At 47.5% G+C, this 13,895-nt stretch overlaps 1 protein-coding gene across 2 annotated transcripts in view; it reads left to right on the top strand.

The window, feature by feature from the left end:
* CLIP2 (CAP-Gly domain containing linker protein 2) overlaps positions 1–13,895 on the top strand; it is an 80,784-nt gene that overhangs the window by 33,504 nt on the left and 33,385 nt on the right. For both annotated transcript variants that reach the window (XM_075168996.1, XM_075168997.1), the window contains exon 3: positions 4,926–5,464. In XM_075168996.1, the coding sequence (XP_075025097.1) occupies positions 4,926–5,464 (539 nt within the window). The remainder of the gene's footprint in view (positions 1–4,925; positions 5,465–13,895) is intronic.

The raw sequence follows: 13,895 nt of genomic DNA on the forward strand, positions 1-13,895 counted from the left end.
TCACCCCTTCCTACAGCAGGCGTTTCCAAGAGCTGGAAGAGTCTGTCCCCTGTTTGCAGAAGTACTTGCACTGCCAGGGATTTCGGACACATGGCTTTCATTGACACGGTAACGAGAGCCATGTGAACAGGCCATAGCTTCAGTTAAAACCTTTAACCTCTCCGGCTCTTGGCTGATAGGAATTTGTTTGGCTCCTGAAGTATTGGTGCCCTGTCAGTGTGGGATACCCTGTCACTGTGGACCCCTAAAACGGATGGGACGAGTTTGCAAAAAAGGCCCTAAGTGCTGGGTCTTCCGTGGTTATTATTAATGCGTCATGCGTGGGCTTTACGAAAGCTAAAGGGAAAATAGAGATTTAGAGTTGGATAAGATGCGCATTTAGCGGATGCTGTGTATGACTTTGATTTATAAGTTGTTGTTCAGCCCTGAAAGCTGTGACCTACAGGAAGACCATTTAAACCGAAAAGAATGAGCCGGCTAATGAACACAATAGGGTTGTAAAGTTGGAAAGCCCAAGTGGAAGAGATCCTGCTTACCGCTTGTGTCTTGGAGCCTGGTCCCAGCGAGAGGGAGGGAGGAGCTGCTGTCGCAGTCCGGTCTAGTAAGCGAGGTTTGTGTTGGACTGAGCAGCAGAGGGAGATCCTCCTGGGCCGAGAAGGAAAGGGCTTTCCCCATCGCTGGCTTCCAGGTGAGCTGCTGAGTTAGATGCCTAACAGTGACATTCAAAGGGTTCCTGTGGCTTCTTGATCAGCGTCATCAGATAACGGCAGGGTTGGAGTGGGAAATACTCAGTCTATATTTTGTTGGGTTTGTTTCTCTTGTGTAACTCTGTTCTCAACTTCGTACCCGAGATCTGTACCCTCGCTTTCCTGTTAGCGAGTTTCTTGGAACTTGTGGGTGTTTAACTGGGGAGTCTGACTAGAACAAGAAGATTTTTCTTCTCCAGAAACAACAAATCCAAACGGGACAGGCATAGACCAGCTTTTAGGTGCCTGTAGGCTGGAGAAAGCTCAGGGATTCTGGGCACTTGGGTGGCTTTCCCCTAAGCTGTAAGAGCTGCTTGGAGAGCAGGTAACTCCAGATGTCAGGTCTTGGAGAGCAGTGCCGTCAGCTGATGTCTGGTTTTTTTGCTATCCTAAGATCCTCATGGGATTGAAGACAAGTTGCTCATCACTACCTTTTGCCTTCTGAAGGGCTGGTGACTAGATACCTACCTGGGAGGATCAGAGCTTAGTCTACTCAGACTACTCTGGATGTTGTCTGGCCATCTAGTTAATGGGTCCATCAGACCTGAAGCCAAGAAGAATGGGTTTAGCTTGATCATAGTGACTCTTGGCTTCTCTGAAAACCTAGCACACAAAAGCCTGTTAGCTGCACTGCAGGAAAATTGGTGGCTTAGTTATTATTTTATATGTGGGTAATGAAGGTCATGTAAAATACCAAGTTTCTACAGCATGAACGTAATGAAGAAGGTGAACCTTCTGGCAGTTCCTCACTTAAATCTTATCTTTTTGAATCATTCTCCTCATGCTAAAGAATAATAATGCTTCTGACTGCGCTGCTCTGCTCGGGAGCCTGTAATTAGACTGTTTCCCTGACATGGTATAATTACTGTAGTTTGGCAGCCCTGCCTGTCAGACAGGCACCTAAAATGAACGGAGTGTATAAAGTCCCACTAAAATTTTGGCTTTATGGGGAACACAGTGTTACACCAAGAGTCCAGTGAACTGTTCTTTTTTTTTCAGTCCAAGTCAGTTTTTGAAGGTGTTTGCTCTTGTAGTGAAATACAGTGAGTCTAGACATGGTTTTAAATCCTGCTGCATTGTTTGTTCAGCCTTGGGCAGCCTTCCTGCCTTTGCTTGAGCTTCACTGCTGAAGGGTTTGCTTATCCCAGCCATGTTGCAGAGGTGTTTGTGAGAGCTAACGTAACCTGTATCTCGATGGTTAACTAACAGCCCTAATAAAGACTGCTAGCGTGCTGAAACTCAGGCTCCAGTACGACTAGAAAAACAGCTTTGATCTTTTGTGAATACAGATGCAGAGTCTCCCCAAATCTCTGTGCTTATAGTTCCCTGTACAGTAGAGTTGAATTCGGCTATTCTGCTTGGCACGTTGCATACGTCTGTCGCAAACATGTCAGCGGCACGAGATCTGTGTGTTACGGCGCTCTGCCAAGCATGAAACCAGGATGTAAGTTGTGTTTCTAATTCATTTTTTCTCATACCCATGAAAGGAGAGATATACATATCACAGATGTTGTTGGTGATAAACCCCTGTAGCCATCTCTGGTTATTAAACTGAAAGACTCTTTTTAAAATGTAACTTGTTGGTTCCTAATCTAACTGCTTTACTGTCTCCTGCTATTAAGCATTGAAATGAAAATGGTGGCCTTATTTTCTGCCTATGGTTGTCTTTATGGTTCACGTGGATGGAGCCCTGTTTCCTTCCCCCCCCTTTTTATTTGAAGTCTTTTGTAAAGATCAAAAGCTCTAAGCATCCTTTCATTTTTCAGTTCTTAAAGTGAAACTGGTTCTTGGATGTAATGCCATACCCCTAATGGAGCTCCTTTTGAGGTACTATCTTTTACAAGATTGAGAGTAACACAAGCTTGAAGGTCAGGCATTTGCTAAAAAAAAAAAAAGAAAAAATAATTAGTTAATGAAGCACATGTGAGGTTGAGGAAGCTTTCTGAGCAGGGCCCAAATGCCAAGAGAAGGCAGCTCAGGGCCTACAGCACATCCCTTCCTCCCAGGGAGCTGGCTGAGCTTTGCCGGGAGCACTGCGGGCTCGGTTGCTGCTACCCTTTTCAGTTGGGAACACTTGTGTTACTGCCCCTTCTGTGCCCATCACAGCGTGGGCCTCTTGAACATGCCCCGTGTGCTGGGCTGTGCATGCCCATTGAGCTAACTTTCTCAAGAGTTGTTCCAGCTCCAGCCCACCAAGCCTAGTGAGCAGGTTGGAGGCGATTCTGTTCATAAGAGGAGTTTGTATGATCGTGCCTTAACTGCTGCTCTGTCCTAGTTCAGGTCAGGTTCAGACCAGGCAGAGGTACTGCTGTCTTCCAGGAGCCACAAACAAACTGGAGCAATTGTGCCATAGAGAGTTGTCAAGAGTGTTGACTCTGGAGTCTAATGAGGACCAAAGTGTCAATATTAATCCCTCTTAATGCAGCTGGTTTAGCAGAAACTGTAGGTTCTTTATACTAGCACTGAATCACTGATGCTCTTTTCTTTCCCCTGACATTAGACCTTTAGCAAAGCTTTGAAATATCTTGGTTTGAGAGCTTTTATATTCTTCAGGCTTTTTAGGAGCTGAGCCTGATCTGTCAGGCCCATTACTTCTGAAAGAGCTGTAGCAGTGGTGCAGGCTGAGCAATAGTGATGGCTGAGGCTGAACAAGTTCCATAGTTCATTTCGGATGAGGACTCAAGTTTGACTTGTCTTTGCAGCTGCTTAGACTTTCTCTGTCAGCCTTGTCGGGTAGCAAAAAACCACTTCTTCCTGGGTGTGTTTTAGGCTTTTCTGCTTGGTGGCACCCAGAAATTTCAGCTTAAAGTTTGGCTGAAGAGTCCAGGTAGCTTTCCTTGAGCGCAGGATGTGTGGGACCGAGTCATGCACGCACCCCCTACACCAGCTGTGGGGGAGAAGCACACTTGGGACCTCAGTGCTACCAAGAGCTGAGGATGACTGAAGGTCTGAGGATGACTGAAGGTCCACAGTATGTGACTTGCTGGATCTTATTTTGTGAGCTTATTTCCTCGTTCTATTGTGTGGTTTCTTTTAGGGCTTAACTTAACCTCCCCCTTTAGCCTTCAGAGTGTTTTAATGAAGTCCATATGTCCTTTTCTTTCATTCCCCTAGGGCCTAGGCTGAAAGCCCAAAGTTTGCGATAGGAGAGTTTGACGCTGGGGTCAGCAAGAGCAGGGTCACTGCTAACTCGTTTGCTCGGGTTGTCTTTGTTCCCCTTCAGACGCCAGCCACGTTTGGCCAGTCCTGGGTATGCTGGAGAGAGCGAGCGGGACAGTGAATTTCCAGCGTCACCTGCAGTTTTCCTTCTCCCAGCGCAGAGAAGCGTTGCTGGAGGTCTGGCTTCGGCTTGACGGGCTCATGCCAGAATAAGAGCGTTCTTTATTGCAGGTTTTATTGAGTTCGGTGCACGGCGTGTCAGCCCTGGGAAGGCTGTGCACGCAGGGGTTTGTAGATGCTTCCTGTTTATAGATATGCAGTTTATATTGAACGTACCCCAGGTGTCTGCTCACTGCTGGGTTCTGCTCCAGCAAAGGGCATAGCAGCAGCTGGGAAAACTGAGTAATTTGCAAAGGCAGCTGCGTGGTCCCACAGGAGCTATTAGTGCCCTTGGTAGGACTCTCAAGGCTTGGACTAACTGTTTGCCTGTGTACAGACACGTGGAGTTCTCATAGCGCCAGGTACTAAAACATCAGTGCCTCACTGATTTTTTTTTTTCTTCTTTTTTTAACATTTTTGGATGAAAGGATTACTTTGGCATCTTTCTTCAAAGCAGCAGTTCATTGGTCTCCTTTTGATCCTTAAGCACTTACCACCGCTCCTGTCCTTTTGAGCTTATTCACACTGGTGCTGCCATGCAAAACACCCTTTGGTGCTGTGGCGGGACTGGGGGTAAGTGGGCATTATAAAGGGGGATGAAGATATAGGGTTGGTTCTTTATGTTGTGTGCGAGACCTGCAGAAACTGGGCAGCCGGCGAAGATTTCTGTGCAGATTGCTTTCCTGCCGAGGAAGATGTGTAAGTAACGGGGTCGCTCGGTTTTAACCTTCGCCTGGTGTAAACCTGCAACCTAAGTCGTGGTCCCAGATGTTTCCTTTTTGTAAATGCCCTTTCCCTGGTGTTTTGGCTGCCTTTTAGGATTTCTCCTCATACCAAAACCTCTTTTCCCTTGATTCGCAGGCTCACCTTTACACAAGCAGGGTACCACCTCCACCGCCAGCGCCGAGAAGTCGGGTTCAAAGGTTGCCGAGGTGGGCGATGATTTCCTGGGAGACTTTGTGGTGGGCGAACGTGTCTGGGTAAATGGAGTGAAGCCAGGTGTGATCCAGTATCTTGGGGAGACGCAATTTGCTCCAGGCCAGTGGGCAGGGGTCGTTCTGGATGACCCGGTGGGTAAGAATGACGGCTCTGTCGGTGGAGTACGTTACTTTGAATGCCAGCCGCTGCAGGGGATTTTTACGCGACCGTCCAAGCTGACGCGGCAGCCGGTGGCCGAGGGCTCGGGGAGCGACGCCCCCTCCGTGGACTCCCTGACGGCTCAGAACTTGTCGCTGCACTCGGGGACGGCCACGCCACCTCTCTCCACTCGCGTCATCCCCCTGCGGGAGAGCGTCCTGAACAGCGCCATGAAGACGGGCAACGAGTCTGGATCTAACCTCTCGGACAGTGGGTCTGTGAAAAAAGGGGAGAAGGACTTACGGCTTGGAGATCGTGTGCTGGTGAGTTGATCGCGGGGTCCCCTTAGAAAGGCAAAGGACAAGAATTTGTCCCCTCCCTAAGTGCTCCTGGTCAGGTTCAGGACAAGACAAAAGGAGGACAGAGCTGGTGGTGAGGTGTGGGACAGAGCGTGGTCTTGGAAGGGGGATGCCTGGACCAAGCAGGCATCAAACTTCTGCATTCACTGTTATTTGGGGTGCTGTGTCTTCTGGACATGTCTCTTTCACATTGATGCAAGACAACATATTCCAGAGCGTTTCTTGTTTTGACAAATCCTGAGCAGTACAATGAGGTCAGAGGGAGAACTCCTGAAACATGAGAGCGAAATAGAAGAAAAATAATTTATTATTATTTTCTAATCCAGTGATATGCTCCATAATGGTGGGTGTTGGGGCTTCTGAGGAATTTGCAGCAGAGTGTCTTGTTGCATGTGGTTGTACGTACTCTTGCGAGTATTTGCAAGAATCTCTCCTAGCTGGTCACTCCCCTTTTGGTGCTTCAGTTTTTATGTGTTGGATATGACACTAACTCCTTTCCAGTACAGAAAGGAACTTGCAATTATTTTTATAAAAGGGCAGGACTTTGGGAGAGATCACTGTACTGATGGATGGGTTCTCCACAACTGGTTTCTGTTGTTGTTTTCATTATCTAGAACAGAGTACCTGATGACTTTAAGCCAAAATGCCCCACTTGTGCTAAGAATGGCTTGCTGGAAGTTTGCCATCAAGCTTGTCACCCTTTGTGTCCAAGCAAAGGAATAGTGCTTTCAGTAGAGGTGGAGAAGGAAAAGAAAGATATCAAAGCATGGAAAGACCGAGTTTGGTTCTGTAATTCTGTAAAAAAGATTTTAGTTTTGTTTAGTCTGTATAATACATGCTGTGATATCAAATATTGGAAGAGCCAACCATTTGAGCACAGCTCTGTTGCGACTGTAACCCCAGTAATATCCCTGGATCTAAAAGATAAAGGTGGCTCTGACCGACAGCGATGACAGGTTGCAGAGGGTCAGTCTTTGCGCATCCTGGGCGATCTGGCTCCCATTTAAAGTTAGCTATGTAGCTTTTCCTTTTTGGGCACCTGGTTCCAATACCAACAGCGGTAGTAGGGAAGTGTAGACAGACTTGCCATCTGGTTAATAACGGGGGTTTGGTAGAACTTGGCTCCGCAGCCGATGTGAATCAGGAGCGTGTGCGGGGGGGTGTCAAGGCAGGCTCAAACGTCCTTTGTGGTCTCGGAGAGCAGGTTTTTCTGCTGGCGATAGCAGCAGCCCCGGGCAGGCTGCGGCTCGAGCTGATGGAGTTGATTCCTTTGCTCTCTGCAGCCCCATGGGGACCCTGGGCAGCTGAGCAGCCCTAGGCGGCTGGGCAGCACGAGCGGCTGTGACGGACCACACATGTCTTCCGAGTCAAAACTTCAGGTGGCACAACCTGCTCTGAGGGTTGCAGGATCTGTTGCGTCCAAATGTCAGGCATCTCTGGCATTACAAATGCACTTTCAAAGCTAGCAATGCACTTGCACACCAAAACATTGTTGGGTTGTCCAATAGTTTTCATTTTATTTAAATTAAATATAAACAAGTTAAAGTTGGTTCATTTTTGGAGGAGGAGAAGTGAAGATGGGTTCCGCTTGTGCCCACTGGATATGACACTTAGTAAATCTAGTGTGAACACGTGGGCTTGTAGAGGTGAGAAAGTTTTATACTCCCAAACTTTCCCCAAATGTGCGTTGCATTCTGTATCGCAGCAGGAGCTGACAGCTGCTCGAGGTTTTGTCGCTTGTCTGTCTTCTTCCTGACTTCACCAGAGTCTGCCTCTCTTCCCTCCCCAGCCCTGCTGTCAGCAAAGCTGCTGCTGTCCCCGCTGGTCCCAGGGCAGGGGCGGGCAGGGAAAGGTGGCAGAGACGTTCCCTGTTACACATGCACTGATGCTTCGTGTTGGTGCGTTAAAGCAGCCACACGTGGGGCAAAATGAGCCTGGGGAATCTCTCCTGCTTTGATCGGTTTATTTGTTTGCTCCCATTTTCTCCTTTACCTGTTGCAGGGAGTGGGGAGAGTGCTCAGGTGAGAACTTCCCATTTTAGGAGCAGCAGTCATACAAAGTAAACTGCAAAATATAAAATATAAACTTGGCTCTGTTCTTTCTGAACCAGCCAGGCAATGGAATAGCATTCTCCAGACTTAATTGTTTAACCCCTCTCTTCTCCTGACTTGTAAGCTCTCCGAGGCAGGGTCTGTCCACTTAATACTGTTCCTACCTCAGTGGGGCCCACACAGATTGAGACTTCAGCATACCCATGCAATGCAAACTGTTAGCATCTCTCCCCGTGGCTTCTGCTGCGTTGTTTTTTGGAGTTTTGGGGGTGGTTTTGGTTGGTTTTTTGTTTGTTTGTTTTTAATGAGCCCTCCCTCCCTGCCTGCTAATTTATCCACCCCAGATGTTATGAGATAAAATTTGCCCTATGATTTGTTAGTGAAATAAATAGCTCCAAAAGAGTGAATCTGGAATGAGTTCAGCATCTCGCTGGCTTTACCAGGAATGCTGCTTACAGAAACATCAGGAATTGTTTGCATGCAGTAGTAGAGGTCCAGGAAAAGAACAGATAATGACAACAAGAAGAAATAATTTGCTGTTGTGGTTCAGTAACATGTGCTTGGCTTGGCAGATGGCTTTCTTTAGTAATGGAGATGTCAGCTAATCATATTTGGTGTTTGAATCCATAAACAATAATTCTGGGTTAACCTGAGTTGCCTCAAATTCCCGGAGTAAATCTTTGCTCTTGTGCTCTATGGATTGGTAAAGTTTTAGTTGTCTTTATTACTCTTAGTCTGTGCTTTTCTGAAAGATTATCTTTTTATTTGAGCATGGCTTTTAGGCAGATGGGATCCACCAAAGGCTTTTCAAGTGAGGGAGGACATGTGTGTTCTGTAATTGCTCCGTGGATGGAGCACAAGGTTGCAGGGGTCCCTTCCAGGTCTGTAAGACTGACGCCTGGCTGCTCTGCATTCTGGTCGTTTCCTGCTGGTGGTTTTCTTTAACTTCATTAAAGTCCATTATAGGTTGAAGACATTTTTGCTTTTCAATGACTTTGTTCTGAGACCCTTTCTGACTCTGTAGCAGTTGCGAAAAACGGCTTTTAGCTTTCCATTAGAAGCTTTCCATTAGAATTAGACAGAAAGTGCCAAAGGCAAATACTAACTCGGACTTTTTCCCAGAGATGCAAAAATTGCATTAAAGAGATGAAAAACCCTCCCTAACATTGTAGAACTCATCTCTGGAAGTCTGGCAGATGAATGTGGAACAATTAACCTTTGCTTTGGTAAGAATGGAGCTTCCCAAAGTATGGTAATCACTGGAGTGCTGCTGTTAATGTGTGGCTGGCTTGTTGCCTTCCTCCAGGGAAAGAAGGGATGGAAATAGAGCAATGGAGCAGTTGAGCATTTTCTGCTTGGGAGGAACCTCTGCTGTGTTTTTTGCCTAAGAAAATGCATTTTACATGCTTTGGGGGGGGGGGGGAGGCTTTCTCAGCAGCTGAACTCATTCCACCCTAGATGTAGTTGCTTTCTTAAGGGTGGGAAGGAGGTGGCTGTTCTCTATATGTCAGTCTAAATAGAAAATAATTAAAAAAAAAAAAATCCTCTTCGTAGAGGTATTCTGCCCTTTAGCCATCCTTCTGTCTGCTAACTGGGATTGTACTCTTCAGTACTGAAATGTAGTAATAAACAAGGACTATTTAAGGGCCAGGTTCTATCCCAGTGCCTGATTGACTCTATTGCTGTGGGGTGTCACCCCAAATACCCTTTGGATGGTCTGTGATTTTGCTAGAACTTGTAGGTGGCCAAAACCAGAACAGATGCTGGAGTAGCAGAAGCAGCACTAGCAGGGAGGTTACGACGGAGCGGCACTGGGGCTGAGGGACAGGCAGGACTGGTCAGGCTGGGGGAAATAGACTCTGGGCTCCACCCTGAGCGTGTGGTTTTAATCTTTTTCTCCTCTGTACGCTGCAAAGTGTTTTTACCTGGGGTGCGTTGCAATCTCTGGCTACTGGCAAATGACAGAAAATCCTCATGAATAAACTAATCGCATCCTTTTCTCTAGCATCCCCCCCTGCACGCCCCAGCCCTGCTCTGCCAGCCTGAAGCTGCAGAAAGCCTTTAACCACCTGAGTGAAAAATCATTTCCATTAGAAGCTTCCCAGTGAGGAGAATTGCAGCCTGAGCCCTTCTCCTTGGGCAAGACAACTACTTGCTCTGCTGCTGCCAGCTCGCTTTGAGCTATTTCAGTGCCCGAGACTGAAGCCTTGCTGCTGCGAAGGCACGTGAGGTGTTACGAAGGAAGGATTCGTGCTCTTTATTTTCCTGGTTAACTGTCAGAGCTCTCCCAGCCTGCTGCAGTCTTAGAGGTGCAGCAGTGCTCCTGTGTGGGCTTTACAGGTGAAAAATCACAAGACTTCTTCCCTTTTTGCAAAAAAGCAGTAAAAAAAGAAGGATCCTATTTTCTAGTTCTACCAAGGTAGTATTTTCAGGGAAGGTCTTTTTAGTATTTCATTGCCTGCTTTCAGCTCGGTCCGTAAGGAACCAGCAATTGCTGTGTCATGACTGGAGAGTGTAGCAGTACGGCAGAGCCCAAGACCTTGCACGGGAGCTTGGGAATGATGGATCTCTGTCCCTGTGGAGGTTTGTGACGGGCAGTGCAGTCTTCCAGTTGTTTGCAGGATTCAAGAGACGGGAAAACATCTAGGCCTCCTAGTCCAAGCTCTTTCCTCACCATATAAGATTGTTGCCCTTGTGCGGTGTGAAATACAGCGTGCCTGCTGTTGTCACAGGAGGAACTGTTCCCTGTCACTGCGGTGAAACTAAGAGAAAATAAATAGCCCAAAGCAACTGCCCTGCCCTGCTGCCACATTAACCCTTTGAGGCTTTTTGTGCACACACACCCCCTCCTAACCATTCATTTGGGCTGATGCATTGGCCAGTCCTTGTCTTCTGTGTGCAATATCTGTCCTTAAATAGGAGTCGTAAGTGGCCTGTGGTGGAGCAAACTGTATTGCTAACATGGGCAGACTTTGTATCAGAGACAGCCTCGGGAAAGGATGCTGTAATTCTAGGCTTTCCTCTTACACCACATCCCTAGGACATTATTTTCTTACTGGTGCCTGAAAGATAAATGTGCACAAATGTCTTGCATCAGCAGTGCTGTCAGACTTGTCCCCGTGCAATGCTGACTTGTGCTGTGGGGATCGGAAGGCACAAAGATAAGTGGTTGGATTAAAAGAAACTATAAAAATTCCTGTAACTTCACACAGGGAGGACTGTTCTGTAATTCTTGGCTATCTCTTTCTCTCCTCACCCTGAAAGCCAGTTCTGGCATTCACAGATGACATAGTGAGTATCTGGTCAGATGAAACTGCTGATGGTCGGATGCCGCCTGAAGTAAGTTGTATTTACAGACAAACCTGACTGCAAGCCAGATCTCCACCCTACCACTAGCTTGCTGAACGCTGTCCCTGGCTGTCAGCTGGGACACAGCCCCAGTAAGCGATGGCATGCATTTTCCATGAGTATGCGCATTTACCCCCTTGTACTTACTTATCATTATTTCACGTGATCTGTAATGGCTGGACCCACACCCCCAGGCTGCTGCAAAAAGCACCCTCCGTAAATCCAGTCTTGTACGATAATCTTCTGCCATCGGTGCGTGGAAGAGCTAAATTACGTGTGGTGGGAAAACACAGCTTCTACCTCTCTCAGCTTGGGTGGAAATAGGCTCCTTGTCTGGGTGGATGAGTGTAGGAGGAGGGGGAAAAACCTTTTTTCCCCAAGGGAAAGACTGGCTGCTTCAGTTTACGTGCTGGATGCAGCCTGCAGCTGCAACTCAAGCTGGAGCAAGCAGCACTTGTGCAATAAAGGTGAGCTCCAGTTTCTTCTTAGTGTCACCCAATAACAGTGTAGAGTGAGCTTATGTGCTGCACATAAAAGTAGTTGAAGGTCCTCAGAGTAAAGAAAGTGTCCTGTGTCTGCCCCTTCCCCACCGTCCCCTTCCTTTCTCTTCCCACAGGCGAGCAGTAGGAGAGTTTCCCGGCTCCGCCAGGACCCAGCATGGGGCACGGGAACCCCGCAGAGCCGGCATGTCGGTGTGCTGTGCTCGGGCACTTACTGTTCCCACCTCCACCCTCTGGTCAGCAACACTGTCGTGTGGAAATGCTTTGGAAAGCAGCTGAGAAAATAAATTTAGATGGGTAAATTAGAATTTTAAGCAGACAGCACAGCATCATCTCCGTGGTTTCTGCCTGGGGATATGCTCGAGCAGGCATCTACAGCCATTGCTGACCCCTGAACCGTGCATGATATGGTGGGGAGCATCCCTGTTGGTCTGAATGACGCTTATAATTTTATTTTTCTTTTCTCCCTGAGCAGTATTGGAGTGTATTGCAAGCGATGCATTGCCCACAGGCCCTGGGTTGAGGACAGCTGTTGAGGGGTTCTTGCTGAGAGCAAGAAACTGCTGTGGGGTGAGCAGGGAAGACGTAAGGGGAAAAGAGCAAAGGCAGGCTGGAGGGAGTCTGACTTGCAGCAGCCAGATTGAGATACGGCCTGGTGCTAATTTGGAAAATTGTTTAAATGATATATTAGCAGCTCTGATGAAGACAGTGTCTGGAAGGATTAGCATCATTGTCTTTTCAGCCCTGGGATACTGGTCTGGATCCAATTTTGTCATTTTGATGAGAAAACCATAGCGAAACATGATGTCAGTGATACCAGCGTTAGCAGGGAAGGCGTGTGGATGTCCTTCTATGAGTGCACGTTGCTTTTCTGACTCACCAGGTAGGACACAGACCTGTTAAATATTCCTGGCTTCATTTTGTTGTGAAGGTCAAGCCCAAGGCTGTCTCTCGAGACTATTGGAGATCTTTCGTTGAGGAAAGGCCAGGTCAGGAAGAGGGTGTTTAGTCAAAGGCATGAAAAAGGCAGGGGAGCTGAGGCAGAGAGCTTCAGCCTGGGGCTGAACTTTCCAGGAGATGAGAGGCGTGTGGCTGTGAGGCTGCCTGAATCCAGCCGGAGAGGGTGCACCACCATGAGCTTAAAGTTAATCATAAGTGTTTTTACCTGAAGCAGAGAAACTTGGAACGTTGATTCTGGTCAAAATACCCTCCAAAATAAAAAATCCTTTATCACTATGTCAATATTGTCTCCGTTTTTTGGAGCTTCAATAAAGAACTATTTTTAGTTGCTTTTTGGTTCTTTTTTCAAAACCAGCTATAACTAAAACCAATAACACTTTACATTTGGTAAAATCCCATTCTCTTGGGCATGAATAATCTCAGTAATAGCTTTGGTAAGGTAACTATTAAAGGCGTCTCAGAAAAGCTTTGGGAGTTTTGTTCATTTTTGAACGAAACTTGCCAACTACAAAAGCCGTGGCATGTCTGAACTGCCGGGGTGTAGCTGAGCTCGCCGGCAGCCTTGTGAACTCTGTGCTCTCTCGTGCTTTAGCAAAGAGACGGGTTGCCTTGTCCCGTTTGTCTTTGCTTACCTCCGGACACTCGGCACGTGGAAGGTGTGGTTGTGGCTCTGATTAACGTGCCAGGCTGAGAGATGCAGACATAGAGGAACTCGTGACTCGGGGTGGCACTGATGCTGGTGGCAGGCTGAGATGTTCACGGGATGGAAATCCTCTGGTCTCTAGCGTGGTGATGGCCGTCGTGTTAGTCCAGTAGGAGCCATCCACGCTGGGCTGTCTTTGACGCCCGGATTGTGGAGCGTGGTACCAAAGCTAGGCATGGGCAGAGGAGGCGGCTGTGAGCTACCATGAGTTATGCTGGGCAGTTGCGAATCTCCCTGGCTTTCACAAGCTGCCTTTTATCCTCCTTCCAAGGTGATACCTCTGATTTATTGAAGGGTCTGATAGAAACAAATGCTTCTGTTTCGAGGAGGCTGTTTCGTGCGCTGATACGACCTGCCAGTTGGCTTCTTCCAAACGCATTATTTATTTTAGCAGCATTAGCAGATTATCAGGGCTGAATAAATCTACATGTCTGAGTCGGGTGAATTTTCTAGGCTCTCCATCCATAAGTGTTTCTGTGTGCCTGCCAAAAGATGGGAAGCTCAACAAGAGGGTTGAGTGCTGGCACATGAGTGTGACAGCCCGATACTGGCTTCTGGCTATACTGTCAGCCCTGTCGGGATGCGGGGAGCCCAGGCTGTTGGGGAGCAGATGTGTCCGTTCTGGCTTGGGGGAGAAGATAATGCTGCATGGTGAGGGTGTATTTTATAGAAAAGATGGCAGAATAATTAATGCTTGAAAGAGAAAATAAAATACATCGCTTTGGGAGCAGAGAATCACATTGCTGTTTGGGGGAGTGTTAGACCTGATCTGCACTTAGCATCTTCACTGGTATGTGGCTTTTGGGAGGAACGGGACCTGCTCTCCTACTGCG

Source organism: Calonectris borealis, chromosome 19 (assembly GCF_964195595.1).
Source record: "Calonectris borealis chromosome 19, bCalBor7.hap1.2, whole genome shotgun sequence".
NCBI lineage: Eukaryota > Metazoa > Chordata > Aves > Procellariiformes > Procellariidae > Calonectris > Calonectris borealis.